The sequence below is a fragment of the Enhydra lutris genome, unplaced genomic scaffold, assembly GCF_002288905.1.
Source record: "Enhydra lutris kenyoni isolate GAN:26980312 unplaced genomic scaffold, ASM228890v2 scaffoldscaffold69, whole genome shotgun sequence".
Classification (NCBI taxonomy): Eukaryota; Metazoa; Chordata; class Mammalia; order Carnivora; family Mustelidae; genus Enhydra; species Enhydra lutris.
In genome coordinates, this window is record NW_019154153.1 from 6,985,184 (window position 1) to 7,006,040 (window position 20,857).

Genomic DNA, 20,857 nt, shown 5'->3' on the forward strand with positions numbered 1-20,857 from the left:
CCTAACGACTAGTAATGAGTTGAGGCCAAAACGCAGAGGTAAGCATGGGTCATCAATCACCAAAAAGCCGCTGCACCAACCCTCCGCCTCTTGCCCTGCCTTCTCTCCTCGATAAAAATAAAGAATACTAATAAGTGTGTGGGAAACTGCTCCGGCGTACCTCAGCTCCCCGACCCCGGCGGGGAAGGGACCAGGGCCCCGCACCTCCCTCTCCGGGTTCACGTGGGGTCAGCGGCCCCAGAAGCGAGGAGTGGGGATGTCGGCTCCGTCCCTCGCAGCCCCGCTCCCCCCTACAGTTGGCCGGACGCCCAGGACCAGAGTCCGGGGCAAGGGAGACTCACCGCACAGCCCGGGGGCGGCCATGGCGCGGGCACGCCGGTCACGAAAGCCAGACCCGCCCGCCGCGGCACCGGCGTCCGCTCGGACTTACTCCGCGGCGGGGCTAATTCCAAGGCGCTCGGCGGCGCCCGGACGTGCCCGCCCCCCGCCCCTCCCCCGCCCCGCCGCCGGGGTTCGAGCGGGCGCTCCCGGCGCGCCGAGCGGCACGTGGGAAAGGAGCGCGCCCGCGGGCCGCCGGAGTCCCGGCCGCGCGGGGGTTGGTGAGGCAGAGGGGCGAGCCGAGCGGAGCTGCCGGCCCTGCCCGAGCCGGGGAGGGGCCTCCGAACCTGGGTTGGGGTGCGCGTTCCGCCGGATTGTGGGGCTCGCGGTGCGGCTGAGTAGTTCGCGGTCCCGCCCCGCCGCCCCGTCTGTCCCAGGCACTGCGGGCTCCCCTCGCCCGGCGGCCCGCACTCGCCCGGCGACCCGCTGCCCCCACCTCCCCGGGAGTGCGAGGGGCTGGGGCGGGGGGAGGGGGGATAAGGTATAAGGAACAGGAGGACAGGAAGAGGGGCTGCGAAGGGCAGAAGGAGGGCGAGGTAGTCTTACGGGGCCCGTCCCTCTGAGACGCTCGGGACGGGGACATGGTGGAGGAGGGAGTCTGGAAGCTCCATCCCAGAGCACTCGAGGGGCGCCGTCGCTCCGCCGGGTTCAGGTGCCCTCGGTGAGCAGAGACACGGAAGACCCTCTGAAGGGCCGCTCTGGGCGCTGGAATCGGCAACTCCCAGACTCCCCAAGGCTCAACGAGTTAGAGAACGCCAGGGACCCAAACGAGCGAAAGGGTATTCTGCTAAGGTCAAGTATGCTATTTATTCTTCAGTGTGAAGTGAGGAATCGTGTCTCCCGCACGGATAAGGGAGGCCGGTGGCGACTGCTCCCTGCTTGTCAGAGGACAGGGGGGAGTAGACAGCACAGAGGAGTCAGGGGCGCGCAGAAGGAAAACCAGAAGTGTGAGATCCCAGTCCAGAGCTTTATTCGGGCCGCGAGGAGTGATGGGGGCTAATGTTTATTCAGGACTTCCTTGTCCCTCTCAGAGCTGTACCTGGGGGATTGGTTGATTCTGACACAGCCCTGTGAGGCAGTTGCTGCTGCTGTGCCCATCTGACAGATGAGACCACAGTGTAAAAGGTCAAGCAACTCGCCTCTAAGAGCTGTGCCGGGATCCCCAAGCAGCCAGCCTGCTCAGCGTCCGTGTGGCAACGCTTTGCTATTCTGCTTCTTTCCCTCCCAAACGAGGGCCTTCTCCCCATTCGCTCCCAGCGACCCTTCTCCCTGTCTTTTCAAGGCCAAGAACCCTGGAAGCCTTTCTACCCTGGTTCCTTGATCCATTCCCTTTCTTCTCTTCCTCCTGCACTTTCTAATCCCTTAGCCCCTGTATATGCTCTCCTTGAGATTCCCCCTGAAACGCTCACCTTGGGGGGACTCTGTGTCACCTGCTCTGAGGGCAAGCAGGAGGAGTCCCTGAGACCAGAGGCAGACCCTGTCCTGTTAAACCCCTGGAGGAAGGGAAAGCCCCCGAGATACACACACACACACACACACACACACACACACACACACACTCAGTCTGCAGCCTCCTTTCCCTGCTCCTTGCCATTTTTTAAAAATCAAAACATACAGCTTTTCTGATTTGGCTTTTTTCTTGGCTGTGAATTGTCCTATCAGTAAATCTGAGGAGAAATTCAGGCTACGGAGGCATAGGGGGTTGGAAAGTTGACAACTTATGCTGGAGAGGTAGCCTCCCTGCTGAGTTTCTCTGGGGCTGAGGCCTCCAGTAACACCTCAGCACCAGGTAGAGTGTTAGGCGACCAGTAAGAAGAGAGATAGGTAATTCCCTGCCCCCAGATCTGGTTTCCTACAGAGACCTCAGAGGCTACTCAGAGTTGGAGGCCCGGAGATGGACGGACAGATGACAACCTGTGAATTATTGAGCAGTTATATAAAACTTCTATCCATTCCTCCTTTCCTCTGCTGACTGAGCCACCACCAAAACTGCTCAACACAATCCACGCTGTTTGCCTGTAGCGTATGTCCCCTCCGTGTGATTCCCCACAGCATCAGAAGGGGGTGAGTCCTAGAAACACAGCAGTCACTGGTTTCCACAAGGCCAGCAAGGACCTGCCCTGTAAGCAACAGGGACAGCGTGGTTCCAGTGGAGTGACCTGGGAGTTCTTGCCTTGGTGTCAGGCACCTGGGTTCTGAATGTGCCCTGCCACCCAGGAGCTGTGTGACCTTTGGCAAGTCCTCTGAGCTGTTTTTTTTGTTGTTTGTTTTTTTGTTGTTTTTTTTTTTAAGATTTTATTTATTTGACAGAGAGATCACAAGCAGGCAGAGAGGCAGGCAGAGAGAGAGGAGGAAGCAGGCTCCCCTAGAGAGCAGAGAGCCCGATGCGGGGCTCGATCCCAGGACTCTGAGATCATGACCTGAGCCGAAGGCAGCGGCTTAACCCACTGAGCCACCCAGGCGCCCCCTCTGAGCTGTTTTTATTCTCTGTAAAGGTGGGGGTAGGGGGCAGTGGATTGGATGATGTATAAATCCTTTCCAGCCCCACCAGCCAGCCCTTCCAGTGAGTAGAGGCTTTCCTGGGTTAAAAGGATCTGGAATGAAAATCAATTCTCCATCAAATTCCTGTTACAAACCCAGGGTATTCCCCTCATTCTCATGGGTCTTCTCTCCCCAGCTAGAGTCTCCACCATCTTGCCAGCTTATACACATAAACTCTTCACATAAGTTTAAGGAAGAACAACCTCTCCTCGAGAGTGACCTTACCGGTTAGTGATTGGGGGAGTGGGTGAAGTCTGGCGTTATCTCTGTCCTTCCACTAAAAGATGTCTGGAGTCGACAGGGCCTGGGCATCCAGCATACAGCCCAAAAGAAACTCAGCTCTTCCTCCCCTCAGGATACAGTCAGTCCCTAATGCTCTGCCACTGACAAGACACTTATTCCCCCACTTGGAGCCTTGATTTCCCCTCATTTTTATTCTTGCCGCTTCTTATGTTATTAAAGAGCAATTGACAGTTTGCCCCAGACTTTCAGTTGTATTTGACACTCTCAACCCTATGACTCAGACTAATGTTCCTATTCTCCAGATGAGGAAACTAAGGCTGAGAACCACTAATGGTCTTATTGGGAGCCACACCGTAGAATGAGGGCCATGTGTAGAACCCAGGCCTTCCTGCAAGTCTGGGGTTCATCCCCCAGGGCTGAGCTTTTGCTGGATGGGCCCCTATTCCTATTCCTGCCAGCAACCCATTTCCAGTCCCTCAGTCCTCAGTGTATCCGAGGATACATGGGAACTTAGGGAGCCAAGGGCTTGCAGAAACCCCTGCACACCTGCTCAAGTTCCTTCACCCCAAGGTCAGCCACACTGGCAATGACCATGTCTGCCTTGGCAGGAGCCTGGCTCTGGGGCCCACCCCTCTGCTCTGTTCAGAAGCCCTTGGATCCAGAGCTTGGAGAACCTAGTGTTCTGAGCAAATCCCTTTGGAGATTTGGGCTGGGTTCTGAGAAGTCCTGCCCCAGACAATCCTCTCCCCACCCCATGGAGGCAGCCACCATTTTTTCCCAGAGGCTGGCCATACCTGGGGCTGGAGTGCTTTTTCAGATGGAGCCTGTGCTTTCTCCCGCAGAACAAGGTGCGGAGCTTGGGCCCTGCCCACCCCACCCCCCACCATCTCAGCCTGGAAGAGGCAGTGAACCACCAGCGTTTTGCAAAGTGAGAGATTAGCCTTTATTGTGGGCTCAGGAGGGCTCCAGAGTGGAGCACGAGGAGGAGGAGCGAGAGCAGCACGCTGGCTGGTCCAGTCTCAGGTGAGGCGGGCGATGGCAGGGTCCAGCCGACTGCAGGGTCCGGGGCGACCTCATTTGCTGCACTTCCTGGGGGAGCACCGGCACTGCATGGCGTTGAGGATCTGGTGGTGGACCACGGAGCCATTGGTGCAGTGCAAGGGCACCAGCATGGGCTCCGTCCGCGTGGGCGAGCAGCATGAGCACTGGTCCTGCACGTCCTCCGTGTCGATGGAGTACAAGGCTTTGCTGGCACATTTACCCTGTGACGGAACAAGTTGGTGGGGGGGGTGGCACTGCAACACTGGAAGGGCCTGCTAGGCAATTTGCAAATGTAGACCTCAGGAAAGTCTGACATGCCCCCTATCCTTATGGTCCTATTACGCCCAAATCCCACTATCTGCAATTTCTATACATGTCTGATGAGGAAACATAATTCTACCCTTCCCCACCCCGGCCTCACTGAAGCCGGGACCCCCTTACCTCGCAGTAATGAATGTCCACCTCCTCTTCAGACTTACAGTCTCCCACCTTGACATACCGCAGCCTGGCCGTGATGTCTTTGCATTCCAGCTCCTCACCTACAGGACAGGTGAAAGACAGGGCGTGGGGCCTGGCTGAGGTTCAATAGAAAGCTCTCTGGCCCATCTCCCTCACTTCACTGGACAAAGGTCAGTTTCACAGTAACCAAATCACTGAAGCCGGCTGCGAGGAGGGGAACTAGTTATCCTGGTTCACTGCTGCATCTCCTGGCCCTCCGATTAAGAGGTAATAGTTACGGCTGGGTTTAACTCACTTAGTGGTACAATCTGAATGGCAGGAGGAGCCTGGCCTATCACTGTGCGTTGGTGATACAGATGGACGAGACTCACTTTTATGTAATTGTAGATTCTAAAAACCATAATGACTGGAGCAATCTTCTTATGCTTAAATTTATATCCAGAAGCTAATGGGCAAGGAAGGAGCCAATAAATATAACTAACATCTATCTTTGCCTTTGCAAAAGAGGAAGGGCAAATGTCATGACCACGCAGGGGACTAAGAGGATCCCTAGGACCCCTTATGGAGTCTTCCCATTGGGAATAGCTGTTTCTGGTCTCTGGCATGGCGAGGATTAGTGGCATTCACATTTGAACCTCTGCTTGGCCCACCAATAATTCTAAGATTTAATACCAGCTCGCCATTCCCCATCTGAACACTGGAGCTCTTCCATTCTTGAATGGCTCCCAAACTAAATCAACCCTAACTACATATTAGCCTGCCTCCCAATTTCCAAATAACTTCATTTTACAGTGAAAGTCTGCCAACCTCATTAAAAGAATGAATAAGGAAAATATATTTAGGCCAACAGGCTATATTCTCTCACTGTAGATTTAAATCCTCGAGCCTGGCTTCCTCCCCTCACGAAGCGTCTCCACCCTCCTGAGAGTACTGACCAACACGGGCCCCTCACTGCCTCCCTGCTAGTTTGGCAAATAACTGTCTCTTGACCAAATTCCGTGCACAAAATGTGCCCAGAGAGAATTCATGCTCCCTGATGGTTTCCAGACTTCAGCATTCTGAAACTCATGCAGCTGGGAATCACAGAAAGAGTAGCTTTCGGAGCGTGTTTCCTCGATCTGCAACCTTCTTATAGCAACTGCAGGGACTGTCAGAGTGAGCCATCAGGAAGAGAATGAATGATTGAGGACCGAAGGTATTCTTGCTTTCACTCCTCCTTTCTTTACCCAATACCAAACATGGGCCCACGAACCCCACATAAAACAAAAAACACAAAGCACCAAACCAAAAACAAAAAAAATAGTCTATATTCAGAGACCACAGCACTAGCACTAGGATTTGGAAAGTTACTTGTCTTGTGAACACAGGAATGTGTGGTGAGACTACAGTCTGATGGGCACTGGCAGCCTGCTGTGAGCTACGAGGACCCACTGGCAGAACATAACTGCAAGGTCATGAGGGGCCTGAGAGTGAAGAAGGGGAGGTTAATCAATGTAGACCAGTCTTCTGAACTCTTGAGAAGACTCTGTGGTCTCTGCGTCCGCAGGCCTCACAACCTGTGGTGGGAGCTCATGTCAGCTAGCCGATGGCTTCTTTTTCTCTGGGAGGTGGCTGTCTGACCCTCAAAGAATACATGTGTCTTGAGTGTCTGCTCTGTCAAGATTATGGATTAAGGGTGCCTTTCTTCAAGGAGCTCTGGCCAGAAAAAGAAGATATTGTCTCAGGATGGGACTATGAGCCACCCTTGCCTCTGGGAGGGAAAAAGCAGGTAGGAGGATAGAAAGAGGAGTTTTGGAAAAGGGGAAGAGCCTGCTTCACAGGGATTTGAGTGGCGATCTGAGGAGTGGGCTGTTTAAGAACATTCAAGGGGGGTGGCGGTTCCCTGAAGAACTGAACCTAGTGATTGGCCAGTGGTTAAGAACGATCTTTCCATAACAAGCTTCCTCCAAAAAAAACAGTCCTTGGACTAGGTCTGACAAATTTCAAGGGACAAGCTATTGGTAATATACTTACATGTGTTACAGCAGGTGCCTGGAATTTTCATGATTCTCCCCTAAGAAAAGAGCAAAATCCCAGATTAGGCACAACTAGGACACAACAGACAGCTTCCAAGTCATTCTAGGCCAGTTCCTGGCTCTGGCCTCGCAGCCCCAAGCTTCAGTCCCCAGACAGAAAATGTGCACTGACATCACAACTGAGAGCAGACTGACCACCCTACCTGACCAGGCTGGAACAATTCTGATTATTCTAGATTCTCTCCCAGTTGCATCACCAGGACCATCATTCTCAGGAGGGACTAGAAATCATTTGATCTCTCAGCCTCCCATTCGAGGATCGCAGATTCAGTGTCCCCGAAGGAAAAAGTATCTATTGAAAGCACCATATAGTGCTTATATAGTCTTTCCACTAGGCTTTGATATTGAAACCTCATGGTTGTTGAACTAGGTCTGGGGTCTCCCCTGGACACTGGGACGTCATGTCAGGGAAGACCATACCGTTCAGAGGACTCTGTTCTTAGAGTCAAAGATGGAGCTGTCAAGAGGAAATTAGGGCTTGAGCTTTAACTACTCACTCCCTCGGCCAGACACTTGCGTTCATCGAAGGGCGGGCAGCCCATGACCCTCTTCTCCCAGATGTACTCTCCTCTCTCATTGACCTTGCAGAAGTGATTATCACAGCCATCCTGGAGCGTCTCATCACGCTGAAAACAAAGAGGGGAAATGGGTAGAGCAAATCTGAAGACGATTTTTGGTTTGCAAAGACACTTCAAACCATGACTCCTTGAAGTTGCTGAAACAATCTGGAGGACTATGGAGCAAGACTGAGACCATCTATGATCTCCACACCCAGAGCACACAGTAGAAGTGGAGTCCCAGCTCATTTACTGTGAATAGGGCTGCATAAATGCGGAGAATTCCCCAAACCCTTCTGACCACCTAGAAGTTTAAAAAATTAAGACATAGTGAGGGTAAACTAGCAAATCAATAACTGAACCAGAGATGAACCAGGCACCACCACCCAGCCCTAACAACTAATTTACATGCTCATAGATCAGACTTAGTGTCATTCTGACTGCCCGTCAGTCTTATAGGCAATGGAGGCTGGAAGAAATCTTAAAGATCAACCAACTCTAAACCATAGGCCTTACACCAACTATGCTCTGGTCAAGGAGAGTGAAAAAATTACTAAATCAAAGAGAAAATTCTATACCTTCTACAGGCTCTCCATCTTTTCTCTATAAAATCAGAAATAGGTGGGAAGCTAATATTGACCCAAACTTAGTCCTTCTTTCTTGAAGAAGAAATGCCAAAATGGGGCGCCTGGGTGGTTCAGTGGGTTAAAGCCTCTGCCTTCGGCTCAGGTCACGATCTCAGGGTCCTGGGATCGAGGCCCACATCGGGCTCTCTGCTCAGCAGGGAGCCTGCTTCCTCCTCTCTCTGCCTACTTGTGATCTCTCTCTCTCTCTCTATCAAATAAATAAATAAAATCTTTAAAAAAAAAAGAAAAGAAAAAAAAAGAAATGCCAAAATGGGAAACCAGGTGGTGACATGAGTACAACTTGCTCCCACCTTCAGTGTCATGATCTGTCCTCCTCTTAGCTGAATGGTACAAGCCGTAGGCAGACATTTCCCACAGCATTCGCCTTGGTTCTTCTCTTCCTTGTAACCCTGTATCCAGGAGAAAAATCAGCCTTGGTTAACCCCCCAGAATGCCCCATCATAAGTAGGCTTACTTTTCTAGCTTCTCATCTCTCCCAACCAGCAGTTGCACCCAGAGCTCAGAAAGTCAACATTCAACTCTTGGCTGACCTTTGTCAGTTCTCAGTCCCCTAGATGGCATTCCTTCCCTCTACATATGTACATCTTGCTCATGTTCTAGCAGCCAGACCTATTAAATGAGACCCCTCCCTTGAGCTTCAGACTTACAAATTCAATTGTTTAATTTGACAACTGTTTATCTTATCTTCTCAAGACTTATTTACAAAATGCAACTTGATATTTCTCCCAAATTTCATCCTTCTCCTGTCCTACCTTACCTTGGTAAATAGCTTCATTACCCAGTTGCTCAAAACCAGAAATCTAGGAGTCATCCTTGACTTCTTTCTTTTTCTCATTCCCCCACTCCCATCATCAAATCTTGCCAAAAATTCTGACTCAACCTCCACTTGTCATGACCAATGTCCTCTGTCATCACCTAGTCCAAGCAATCACCATATACCTCTAGACTCTGGTAACAGTCTTAATTTGTCTTTCTTCCTCCATTCTTGCCCCTGTACTGACCCTATAGGTCTCTACACATCTGTTAGAAAGACTTTCTTATAAGTCTAGTCATGTCACTCCTCTGCGTAAAAAACATTCATGGATTTCTTGTTCTAGTAATGGCAGTACAGCTTATATTGGACTGACCCTCTATAGACAATGATTATAAACTCTTGACAAAATATTTTAAACAATTGTTGAAAGGCACTGGATGGCAAAAAGAACATCTTGTGAATTCATATCTCATGTAGCAGTAAGTGATGTGACAACAATAGCACAAAGTATAGGGGGGTAAGTACATCATTCATGAAGTGTTTACTATCAAACCAAGGTAGACCATGAGAAGTCAAGGATGCATATTGTAATCTCTGGAGTAACTGGAATTATCTGTGGCAAAATATTTTCTATCCTCACTTACGATTTCTTCTCTGATTCATGAATTAACATATTTTATTTAATTTCCAAGTGGTGGGGCATGTTTCCAAATACCTTCTTATTACGAATTTCAATCTAATTGTGGTCACAGAATGTACTCTAAATTCAAAATTTTGATATATATTGACCTTTTAATGGCCCAGAATTTGGTCCAGATAGGTGAAAATTCCATGTGCATTGAGAAGAATGTGTGTTCTGCACTTTGGGAGTATAATAGTCTATTATTCTCAATTAGGTCAAGTGGGTTTTCCAAATCTTCTATATGTTTATTGATATTTTTCTTACTTGTTCTATCAACTACTGAGAAAAAATATTAGAATTATGAAATATGGTTGTGGATAAGTCTATGTCTAGTTCTGTCAATTTGTGCTTCACATACTGGAACCTCTGCTACCGGATGCATACACATTTAGGATTCCTGTGTCTTCAGAGTAGTCTTTTATAAAATAACCTTCTTTTAATATGGTTGTGGATAAGTCTATGTCTAGTTCTGTCAATTTGTGCTTCACATACTGGAACCTCTGCTACCGGATGCATACACATTTAGGATTCCTGTGTCTTCAGAGTAGTCTTTTATAAAATAACCTTCTTTTATGTAGTCTTTTATGAAATAGTAGTCTTTTATGGCATTTTATGAAATAACCTTCTTTATTTGTGGTAACATTCCTCATCTTACAGTCTATCTTGTAGATTATCCATCGCAATGTTTTTATTCTTAGCATTGACTGGTATTATCTTTTCTCATCCTTTTATTTTCAATCTCTCCATCTCTTTAAAGTGAAAATAAATCTTGAGGCACATGGCTGGAACAGTGGGTGGAATGTGTGACTCTTGATCCAGGCGTACTGAGTTCAAGCCCCACCTTAGGCAGAGAGCTTACTTTAAAAAATAATAAATAAATAAATAAATAAATAGAATTGAAAGTGCGTCTCTTGTAAACAGCATACTAACTGGGTCTTGCTTTCTTATCCAAGCCTGACAAGTTCCATTTTTTATTGGGATTTTGTTTTCCCATTTATATTTAATGTAATTATTGATATGTTTGGGTTTATATCTCCCATTCTGCTATTCATTTTATTTGTTGTCTTCTCTGTTATCTGTTCTATTGTTAATGTTTTTCTATATTCTTTTGGTTTAATCAAGTTATTTGTTTAGAATTTTACTTTCTCTCCCCCTTTGGCCTTTTAGGTGCATTTCTTCACATTACTATTTTAGTGGTTACACAGACTTATCCATTTATCAAATCTCATCAAATTATATATTTAATATCTATGCATTTTATTGTAGGTGAACTATCCTGATTTTTTTAAAATAATACTTTTACAAAAATTTTAAAAATAAGACTTGCTTTGGCTTCCCATTACATTCGGAATAAAATCCAATCTTCTTAACACGTTCTACAAGGCCCTGTATGGTTTGTTCCTAATTTTCTGACCTTGTCTTCTATCACTATCCCCTTGCTTTTGACAATCTACGCCTTTGCATCTTCTAGGATCATGAATATCCCAGCCTCCTCACCTAAGAGTCTTTATGTATGTTATCCCTCTACCTGGAATGCTCTTCCCCATGCTTTGTATAACTAGCTTTTCTCATCCCCCTTCAGTAATCATTTCAAATATCATTATGCAGAGAGGTCTTGCAAGATACAACACACACACACACACACACTCTTCATAACACTTAACACAATCCAGGGATGCCTGGGTGGTTCCGTTGGTTAAGCCTCTGCCTTTGGCTCAGGTCATGATCCCAGGGTCCTGGGATCAAGTTCTGCATGGGGGGGGGGGGGTCCTTGCTCAGCAGGAAGTCTGCCTCACCCTCTGCCTGTTGCTCCCACTGCTTGTGCTCTCTCTCTGACAAGTAAATAAATAAAATCTTAAAAAAAAAAAACCACTTAACACAATCTGAAATTTTCATTTGTTCTCCCTGAGAGGCATGTAAATTCCCAACTAATTCTATGCTGTTGTCGTTGTACCCAGCACTTGGCTGTAAGTAGGCTTCCTATAATCACTAAGATCAGCTGAGCTGGGAACTCCATGATAGTGGCTTTAAGTGACAGTCCTTCATTTACATCTGAGCTGGAAAAAGCAGGAGCTTCCAGCTTCCAGTAAAATAGGACCTCACTGTCTTGCAAAAATGCCCCCAAATTTGGGAGACAATACAGGGCAACCAACTCTTTATCTTGCAAAGTAAGTGTATTTTCAGCAATGTTAACAAAATAAAAACCAAAAGCTACCATCAGCTGTTTCATCACTGCATCAAAATTTAAGCTCTTTTAATGCTACCCACCACTCCAAAAAAAGGGGGGGGACATAATCTCACAACATTTTTAAAGAATAAATTGAATTATATGAGAAGCCAGCTACAGCGTCACTCTTTTTCTCATTTTGCCACATTTAGTAATCACCACTTGGAGATTCAGTCATCCAGGTCCTGAGGTTTTCCAAACACGAAGCTCTAGCCAGTCAGTTTGGAGCCCTCAGACAGAAAATGCGGGCCTTTCTGTATTGCTCCCTTGTTCATTGCACATGGGCTGAATGCTTCTAATCAGCAGGCAAGGTTAGGAGTCCATAAGCTTGTGCAGAACAAATGTAAACAATTTGCTACTCATAAACCAAGCTTCTGAACACAATGTGTTGTCAGGGAGTGGGCTGTGCAGAAAGCCAGTGAGTGTGGAGTCAGCACAGAATCGGGGCTCCTGGGTCCAGGCCACACTCTCCATCCTGGGAAAGACACCGCTGGAGTCTGAGGCATCAGGTCATCTTTCGCTGGTGAGTTTTAACTGTGTTTTCAAAAACGTACAGTTCCTGGAAGGTGTACCACTGAGGTAAAGGCGACAGGAAGAAAGGGAGGGAATAAACAGTGTAAGTGAGTGTGGGTGGTTACAGTCAGAAGGAGGAGATTACAGGGATTAAATTGGGCAGGATTTTGTGGGAGCGTGGATTTGGGTGCTTTTCTTTTCAGTGAGTGTTAGAAGAAGAGACCTGGAAACAGGCTCTGCTCAGCAGGCCCAAGGAGAGGAAAATGGAAAAATCTTTACAGGAGAAGTGAGTGGGCAGGGGACAAAGGGAGGAGGGGACCACTAAGTGAAGGGACAGGGTGATGGGGACAAAACCCACACTCCAGAGAAGCAGAGGGCACAATGAAGCCAAAAATAGGGAAAGGCAGAGGGTGTTATGATAGGAAAAAAACAGCAGGAAGTAAAGGAAGAGAGGGTAGAAGGTAATAGGAGAGGAGCAATGATTTTGGAGTTGGGACAAGGGAGAGGGGAGGAGGGGCGCATGGCAGGACCCACTTACAGGAGTAAACAAAGAAAACATTCCCTCTGCAGGTCCCCTGCCCTAGAAGGCCAGAATGCAGCTGCACCAGGTAACAGGGCTTGTCTGGCCCTGTGAGGCTTCCCAGCCACTTCTGGCACCACGATGGGCTCCATATGCAGACATACACACGCGCACACACACCCATACCCAGAGTAAGGCACTGCTGAATGGGCTTTCCCCCAAACATCCAATCAGGAGCAGCCACTTCCTCTGCCTGCCAGCCAAGTTCCTAGCAGCCTGAGCTCACTTCTGTCGGTCTGAGCAGCCAGTCAGTCCTGCCCCTGACCAGTCATTCCCCGAACACTGCCCTGCCTGTGTCTCATGGCCCTTTCCGGAAATTGCATTGGCTGCTCAAAGCCTTCCAGTCTTGCTTCCCTCTGCTGTCCTCTTCTCTTACTTCCAGCTGCCAGTCCAGCCCCCATTCCCCTTCCTGGAAGGTCCTCTATATTCAACTCTCTACTCAAGGTCAGCTCGTGGTCAGGTCCCTCCAGGTGCCTTCTCGGCGTTCCATGTCAAGGACCTCTCTTCCTCATGCCTTCCTTGAGAGTTCACCGGTCAGCCTTCATGTCTACTACCCACCAGCACAAACCACCTTCTACAGACTCCTTTTAGGTATAAGCACAGTCTCCACTGGGAGGAAATGAAGGACTCACATGGTGATGACAACACTTCAGTCTGGCGTAGGCAGTTCAAGCCGGCCTACCTAAACTTAATTCACCACAGCGCCTCACTTGCAGGAGACCTCTCTCACCTTCACAGCAGAGGACAGTGGCAAGACCAGTTAAGGATGCTGAACTACAATGGGGACAACTGAGGCAGTTTTCAGCAGAAGTTGAGCAATAACATGGAAAGGAGATGGATCTAGCAGTTCTCAAGAGGGAGGAAGTAAGGACACTGCCATGGGGGAATATCAAAATTTTGGAGGAAAGGAGGAAGAGTAAAACAAAACAAAACAAAACAAAACAAAACAAAACAAAAAACAAGGCCGGGGGCGTGGATTTAAAACTGCTGAAACCTAGCGCTAGCCTGGATTGATTCTAAAGCTGGGTTTCTGTGGATGCAGAGGAGCCGACTGTGCCACCTCTGCCACCTTCTGGCCACTAGAGGGCGCTGTTAGAGAGTTAGCCGCTTGCCCTCTAGAACGCGCTCCTTGGAGATGGTGGGGACTTCTTGCCGCACTGACTGTATTTCAGTGGACGTCCAAGGTGTAAGGTCTGTCGCAAACTCCACACAGCATTATTTCATTCCCTATTCAAGCTGATATATATTCTAGGGGAGCTGTTACATGCACATACACCACCCAAAATCCTAGAGCAACAACTGGGATTTTTTTTTAAAAGCATGTGCTTAGTTGGCTTCGTTCTGATTGAGGCAGAAATGTTCTCTTTGAATCATTCTGTCAGAAATAGCTGTGTCTCCTATAGACCCATTCACTCCGCAGATATTTTATTACGCCCCTTCTTTGAGCATGAGTCCGTGCCCAGTGCCATGAAGCACACAGATGTGGACGCTCAAGTGTTCTTTGTCCCTGTCCTCCTGAAGTCCCCCTCTGGCTGGCTCTGCTCCTACTCACATGAAGGACTTCTCCCAGACGCCGCCCCACAGCCTGCCTGCTCCCTGACAAAGCTGAGAGGGAAAGCCCTCGGTTGGCACCGAATGGAAGAGCTATTACTGTATTCTGTGCCTCTGGCTGACAAGAGGCTCATCCATCCAATTGTGTTTTCCAAAAAAAAGGCAGGAGCCCCCAACACAGACGGCACGTTGAGGAGGAAGTGTCAGTCCAGCTCTGGAGGTGGGGCTGAGTCATCATTAAAGCAGTGAAATGCCGGTTTTTATCTACCCAACTGGAATGATGATTCCACTTCTCAGAATCCACCCTCAGAGTGAATAGAGTCATTGTGACCTGGTGGAAACAGGGCGAAAGGTTTTAAACCACCTCAGTGCCCAGTGAGAAAAGTATAGGCTGGGGTACATCTGCTCCAAGAAAGAGTGTGTAGAATTTTGCACACAGTGAGTGTCTGATCAATATTCATTAACTAATTAATATTTAATATTTTCAAAGAATGGTAGTGATGCTCCTTAAAATGTTGTATGAAAAGAAAAAGAACTGTACTATGGTTCCCCAGGCCTTGCAAATATTATCTTTTTTCTTTAAATTTACAAAACAAGACTCTCCATTATAGTTGTGAAATATTGCCCACAATCAGAAAATAGCAAAACCTTTATTCACAGACCCAGTGAGGTCCCAGTGCTTGGGTCCCCCAAGTTTCTGGGTCCCCAGGAACTCTGGGTACCTGACAAACCCTCTTACCGGGGAGCAGGGCTCACAGGTGGTCTTCCTGCACTCCAGCTTGAATCCAGAGATGAACCCCACCTGGACTGTGCAGCGGCAAGTCGTGCACACATCAACCATCAGACTTTTCCCGGGCTGAAACCAGAGGTACCAGCGTCAGACTGCCCAGGCTAACCCCCTAACCCTCCCATTCACCTCAGCCATCTGCCTTAGGAAAGGGGGCCCCATGGCCCACAGCCAAGATGAGTCATCACCCTGTCACTTCTCCTGTGTCCAGTGGCCTGCTCCCTCCCTGCCCTCCCACCTCAAGGATAGGAATAGTAAGCCAGAGCTTTTATGCCCGAAAGGGAGGCTGAACAGTGGGAGAGGGGAATAGATTGAAATGTGTATCATGCCATCAGAGGGCTTCTCTGCACACAGGAGAGCTGCTTGTGAGCCTGAGTGGAGGCTGGAAGGTGAGGCCCTAGACACTTAGCAAGATGGGGGGAGCCTGGGCACCAAGATGCCCCAGAAGCTGGGAGGCAGTGGAAAGTGGAGGATAGGGCTCCCTGCTTCCTTTCATTTCCACTTCAGAATGACTGAGCTGCCTCCCCTTCCCACAGTACCCCCATCCCTCCCCCACAACTCGCCCTGGAGAAGAAGGCTTACCCCAATGACGGTGCCATTGAGCATGCAGGCCTCCAGGGGCTCTGGGAGGAGAGAAAAGTGCAGAGCTGATCCCCTCAGGGTCTTCTCCTCTCAGTCATTCGTAGTCCGTCGCCCCACCCATGCTCCAGGCGCTGGGGGTCCTAGTGCCAGAGCCACAAGGGCCTTGCTACCCCCAGGCCTGCAAAGGAAGGGCAGGCGGCCTATCCTACCTCCCAGCCCACAGTGAGAAGATCCTTTTCCTTCAAGTCCTCAAGGGGACAGCCCTTTTTAAATGGTCCACACTTAAGGAGTGAGTGAGAGGGCACTTGGGTTTCTGAAAGAAGGAAATTCTACTCTGGAAACTTAAAGTCCCAAAGGATTCAGAGCAGGTGGTGAAAAGAGTCACTATTTTGTTCTTTTGTTGGCAGGGTTGGGGTGGGAAGTTGGAGCACCTTTTCCCAGCAGAGGCATTACCATGAATGACTGAGAAGTCTGGAGTGAGCGAGTCCACCACTCACTAATTCACATGAGCAAACGGAGGTCCCATGGTAGAAAGCCACCACTGAGCACAGTGATGACCTTCAGGAAACTGTAATATTTTTCTCCTCTTATTTGCTTTCCCACAAAAGCATTAGGAATGGATAGGAGGACTTTGATCCTCCCCATCTCCCTGAGTTGTTGAAAAGGCAAAGAATTCAGGAGCCGTTAGTGGACAGAGAGGCTTGGAGGTGGGGCCCCTGGACACACGTCTTACCACAGCGACAGGTGGGACAACACTCTGAGGTCTTACAGCTCAGCTGGAAACCCACGGGGCAGGTGGGGACTTCCAGCTGGGGGCAGGAGACATTCCTCTGTTGCACAAAGACCTCTTCCTTCACGCGGACACACTCGTTGATGAGACAGGGGTTGTCAGGGGAGGCCCAGTGAGAGCCAACCTGCAGGAAGAGCCCCGGAGTTGAGCAAGGCTGAGGCCAAGGGTCCTAGAGGGGTGTGCTGTTCTCTCAGGGAGCTGATCTGGGATCTGGGGATGAGCTCCAGCTTAATGTCTAAGTCCCACCCACAGGGTAAGGCCCACAGAGGGAATGAGTGGGGCACATCCCAAGTCCTTCAATGAGTCTGGGTCAAAGTCTCCCTGACCAAGAGCCTCACTCAGGACCATGCATGCTACGGACAGAGTCTTTACCACGTTAGGGAAGCCTGGGGACACTCCCCGCGACCCTGGGCACTGGCGGTGAGCTGAGCTCAGAGGCTCTCGGGTACTCTGACTGAGAAGCGGCAGCAAGAATGGACACAGAAGGGATGGGGAAGGAACTTCACGCATTTCCCAGCCAGGTGCTACTTTCCACTTACTCCTAGAGGCAAATAGCGAGAGACTAGGGATGTTGGCACCTGACTGCCACAGCCCAGCAATCTGTCCCCCGGGCTTCCAGGCCTATGGATGAGTGGCCCGGCCAACCGCAGAACAGTACTCAGAGCCTGTGGAGCTTTGGGGCGGTGGTGGGCCTACCACAGACACAGGATGGTGAGGGTGACCCACTATGAGCACTCAGGGGAAGCAGACCTAAGATTCACAGGTAAACAGGAGGACACAAATCCCCCAGGAGTTCACAGAACTCATAGGGAATGAACTGGGCCTCTCCTCACATCAACCAAATGGGAAGTTGGAGGCAATCTCAACTGTTCCTATCAAGGGCATAATCATCCCAAAGAACATCTTGCTCAAACCACAGCCAGATACAACTCTCTGTGGGGAGACCGAAAGGTGGTGGGGGGGTAAAATCAAAGCCAGCAGTGGACCACAGGGTGGCCAACCAAGCTGGTTAGGTCACCATCCTCCTTCCTCCCCAGCCCAGGCCCCAGACCTACATTCTTCCACTGAGACAGGGAGTCCCCCCGCCGTGAACCAACGACCACCTCACAGGCAGAAGGCAGACACTTTCCACAGCACTCGCCTTCATGGATGACGTAAGTGAAGCCCTGGAAAAACGCAAAGAACAGAGATTAGGACAACCCTAGGTCTCCTCACTGACTAAGGAAAATCAGTCAGGATGCCTGGGCTCTAGTCTCTGCCCTCACAGGGATAACATCTATACAAGATGAACACCTTGACCTCTCACCAACATACAGAGTTTCCCCTGGTCATTGCTTGATATGATCTAGTGGTTTATGGACACAGTAAGATAAGAAAGTACACAGATTGATCTTTTCCAGAAAGTGTGTTGGGGAGACCACGGTCCTGCAAGTAGGCCCGCCCATCTTGCCTCTTGGAGGTCCTCCATCTGGCCAAAGCTTTAGGGAACTTGGACTGAAATCCTCCACGGAAACTCTGAAGCAATATGCAAAGAATAAGCGAAACACTGCTATGTGTGTTTGTCCCAGGAGCCCCAGAAAGAGAACCCAGGACCAAGCTTCATTTTGGAGCTCTGTCCTTGAGAGAGAAGGAATGATTGCAAGCCTGCTCTGCTCCAGAAGCACACTCACAAGCAAGGCCAAGTCAGGAGATGCGCACAACACTGAAGCCTCTCCCTTGGGGAAGACAAGCACTCCAGAGACCCGGCTCAACCTCACACCATCTGCATGGGACCTACTCACATCCCCACCTGCGTCACGACAGTGCCCACTGAGCTGTCCCCAGTCTTCTATCAGCTGAGAGTCTAGTCATTTATTGTGTATCTATGACGTACAAGGTACTTTGGAGGAGCCAACAAATGAGGATGGTACAATCTAGGCACCCTTCACTACAAGTGGAATCCACAAAGTGCCAGAAAAGAAAGCCTCAGGGGAGCACAGAAGAGAGTCATTAATGCCTTCAGGGACCTAGAGTCACTCTCGTGTGCCTCTCTCAGAGTGCTGAGTCACCTGGATTTGCATAATCTTCCTGTTTGCTGCTGCCCCATCCCACTCCCACCATCACAGGCAAACATGTTGTCCATATGTTGGCTAACTCCAGACCAGAAGCGTTGTTCTCAAAACCCCACCAACTTCTCGCACTCAGGTACTCCTAGGCATGCCACCAAATTTCTTGGTCGCCATCTTTCTAAGATTCCCTCCAAGCCTCCAATAGTTCCATCTTCTTGCTGTGTATTCCCAGGGTTCATCCTACATGTCACCTCTCCTTCTTTTCCGATATTTCTCCAAATCCTCTAGCTTACAACTGTTCAAAATCTATATCTCACACCTTCTCTTTACTCTTCTCCACCCTGTTTCCACTGGTTCCCCAGTTAAGAATGAAACTAAGTAGAGATACCTGGGTGGCACAGTTGGTTGAGCATCCAGCTCTTGGTTTTGGCTCAGGTCATGATCTTGGGGTGGTGGGCTCGAGCCCCACATCAGGCTCCAGGCTCCATACTCAGTGGAGAGTCTGCTTGGAATTCTCTCTCCTTCTCCCTCTGCCCCTCCCGCTCCTGCTCTCTCCCTCTCAAATAAATAAATCTTTACCAAAAAAAAAAAAAAAAAAGAAAGAAAAGAAAAGAAAGAAAGAGAAAAGGAAAGACAGGAAGACAGGAAGGAAGGAAGGAAAGGGAAAAGAAGAATGGAACTAATTGTAACTATGATCCCCCTATCTGAAGACAGATTTTCCTCATAATAAATCCCTAATGCATTTAGCAGTACAATTGCCATAGCTGACATGGAGGTGGGAGGCATGGAGCTCTTGTTCCTTGTCCTTGTCCCATGGCTGCTTCAGACCAGCCCTTGCAATGCTTGCTGGTGTTGCCAGTATACTGGCCTATCAGAATGGGCCCTGGGCCAGGAGTCAGGACACTCCCATGACCACTAGCTTCCAGTGAACTGTAGAACTTATGGGCAGCTTCATGACCTGTGCTAGTCCTCTGCTTCTTATCTAGCCAGTGGGAAGAGTAGCCTTGCCTCTTTTTCCTTCTGGAAGAGAATCATGAGGATAAATAAAACACAATGCCTAATATGCAATCCCTCAGAACGGTTCCTAAGTTTCCATGATTTAGTCTGATTCTGGAGTCTAAGGGTAGGGAATCGGCAGTCAGAAGCCTTCAAAGAAAAGCTCTTCCAAGATTTATACAAAGGAGTGGGAATTCCTCTTGCTGTCCACATGGAAGCAAGGCCGTATGCCCATAGGCCACCCTTGCTACAAATTCTATGGGAAGCCTGAAATGCCCCTTGGTAGCTTTACGTTTTTCTGACATGAAGAGCTGAGAACTATGGAGGTGGTCAGGGAAAGCCTATTTCTGCAGACTGTGTCTTCAGAAAAGAACAATCAGGGGTGCCTTGGTGGCTCAGTGGGTTGGGGCCTCTGCCTTCGGCTTGGGTCGTGGTCCCGGGCTCCTGGGATCGAGCCCCTTGTGGAGCTCTCTGCTTGGCAGGGAGCCTGCTTCCCCCCCTTCTCTCTGCCTGCCTCTCTGCCTACTTATGATCTCTGCCTGTCAGATGAGTGAATAAAATCTTTTTAAAAAAATATTAAAAAAAAAAAAAGAAAAGAACAATCAGAGGGTGACGGTAATGGTATTCTTTGTGGGTAAGTCTGTGCTTTGTTTGCTTGGTGTCACAACCTAGACAGCAAACGAATTCAGGCAAGTGAGCTCAAATATCTCTAGAGTTGGACCTGAGCTGATGCTACCCTCCTGGAAGAATGAAGTCTGAGGCCCTCTCAGTTCACCGAATGCCCCACCTCAACTCAACACATTGCACGGCCTCCCACATCCCCTCAGCTTGAACTAAACCACGCTGCCTTCTCCCCGGAAGATGTGAGCATTCAGTCTCTAAGACAGGCATGTCTCTCAGACAATTCCCTCGAGCAATCATACAGTCAAGAGATCTAGACATGGGACGCCCTCCACCCATTCCCCTGACCTCTGCACCCGTCTTCTTTGTGAAACTGCCTCCAGCACCGCAGCCTTCCGAGAGCCAGGCTTATCCCACGTGACCTGCACCCTCCCTAACAGCTGACCAGGCCAGAGTGGGGACTGGACAGAGGACCCAATCCATACACTGAGCTGAGCGCATCAGTTTTCTTCCTGAGAAGGTACTCTGTGGAACATAAAGACCGAATAAGTCAGATTAGACAGGGATAACCCTGGATCTGCAAAGCCATGTGGAGTTGAAGCCAGATTCAACAAAGCCACATGCAAAGGAAATTTACGAGAAAGCAAAACTTCCTCCCCCAGGCAGTCGGCCTGCAGGGAGGAGCTGGAACAGATGGGCAGAGAGAAGCAGAGACAGGGGCTCACAGGACGAATGAAGAGAAATGCTATATGACCATGGCACCCACTCATATCTCTTGTATTTCA

The 20,857-nt window shown here is 49.2% G+C and overlaps 1 protein-coding gene across 3 annotated transcripts in view; it reads right to left on the minus strand.

Moving 5' to 3' along the window:
• Positions 1-4,081: 4,081 nt before the first annotated feature.
• The window catches only part of LOC111159823 (von Willebrand factor), a 135,110-nt gene continuing 118,334 nt past the window's right edge, over positions 4,082-20,857 (minus strand). For all 3 annotated transcript variants that reach the window (XM_022522454.1, XM_022522452.1, XM_022522453.1), the window contains exons 44-52: positions 17,463-17,573; positions 16,351-16,531; positions 15,618-15,658; positions 14,988-15,104; positions 8,232-8,330; positions 7,235-7,363; positions 6,676-6,715; positions 4,645-4,742; positions 4,082-4,424 (exon numbers count right to left, since the gene is read on the minus strand). In XM_022522454.1, coding sequence (XP_022378162.1) covers positions 4,236-4,424; positions 4,645-4,742; positions 6,676-6,715; positions 7,235-7,363; positions 8,232-8,330; positions 14,988-15,104; positions 15,618-15,658; positions 16,351-16,531; positions 17,463-17,573 — 1,005 coding nt within the window. In that variant the 3' untranslated portion in view covers positions 4,082-4,235. The remainder of the gene's footprint in view (positions 4,425-4,644; positions 4,743-6,675; positions 6,716-7,234; positions 7,364-8,231; positions 8,331-14,987; positions 15,105-15,617; positions 15,659-16,350; positions 16,532-17,462; positions 17,574-20,857) is intronic.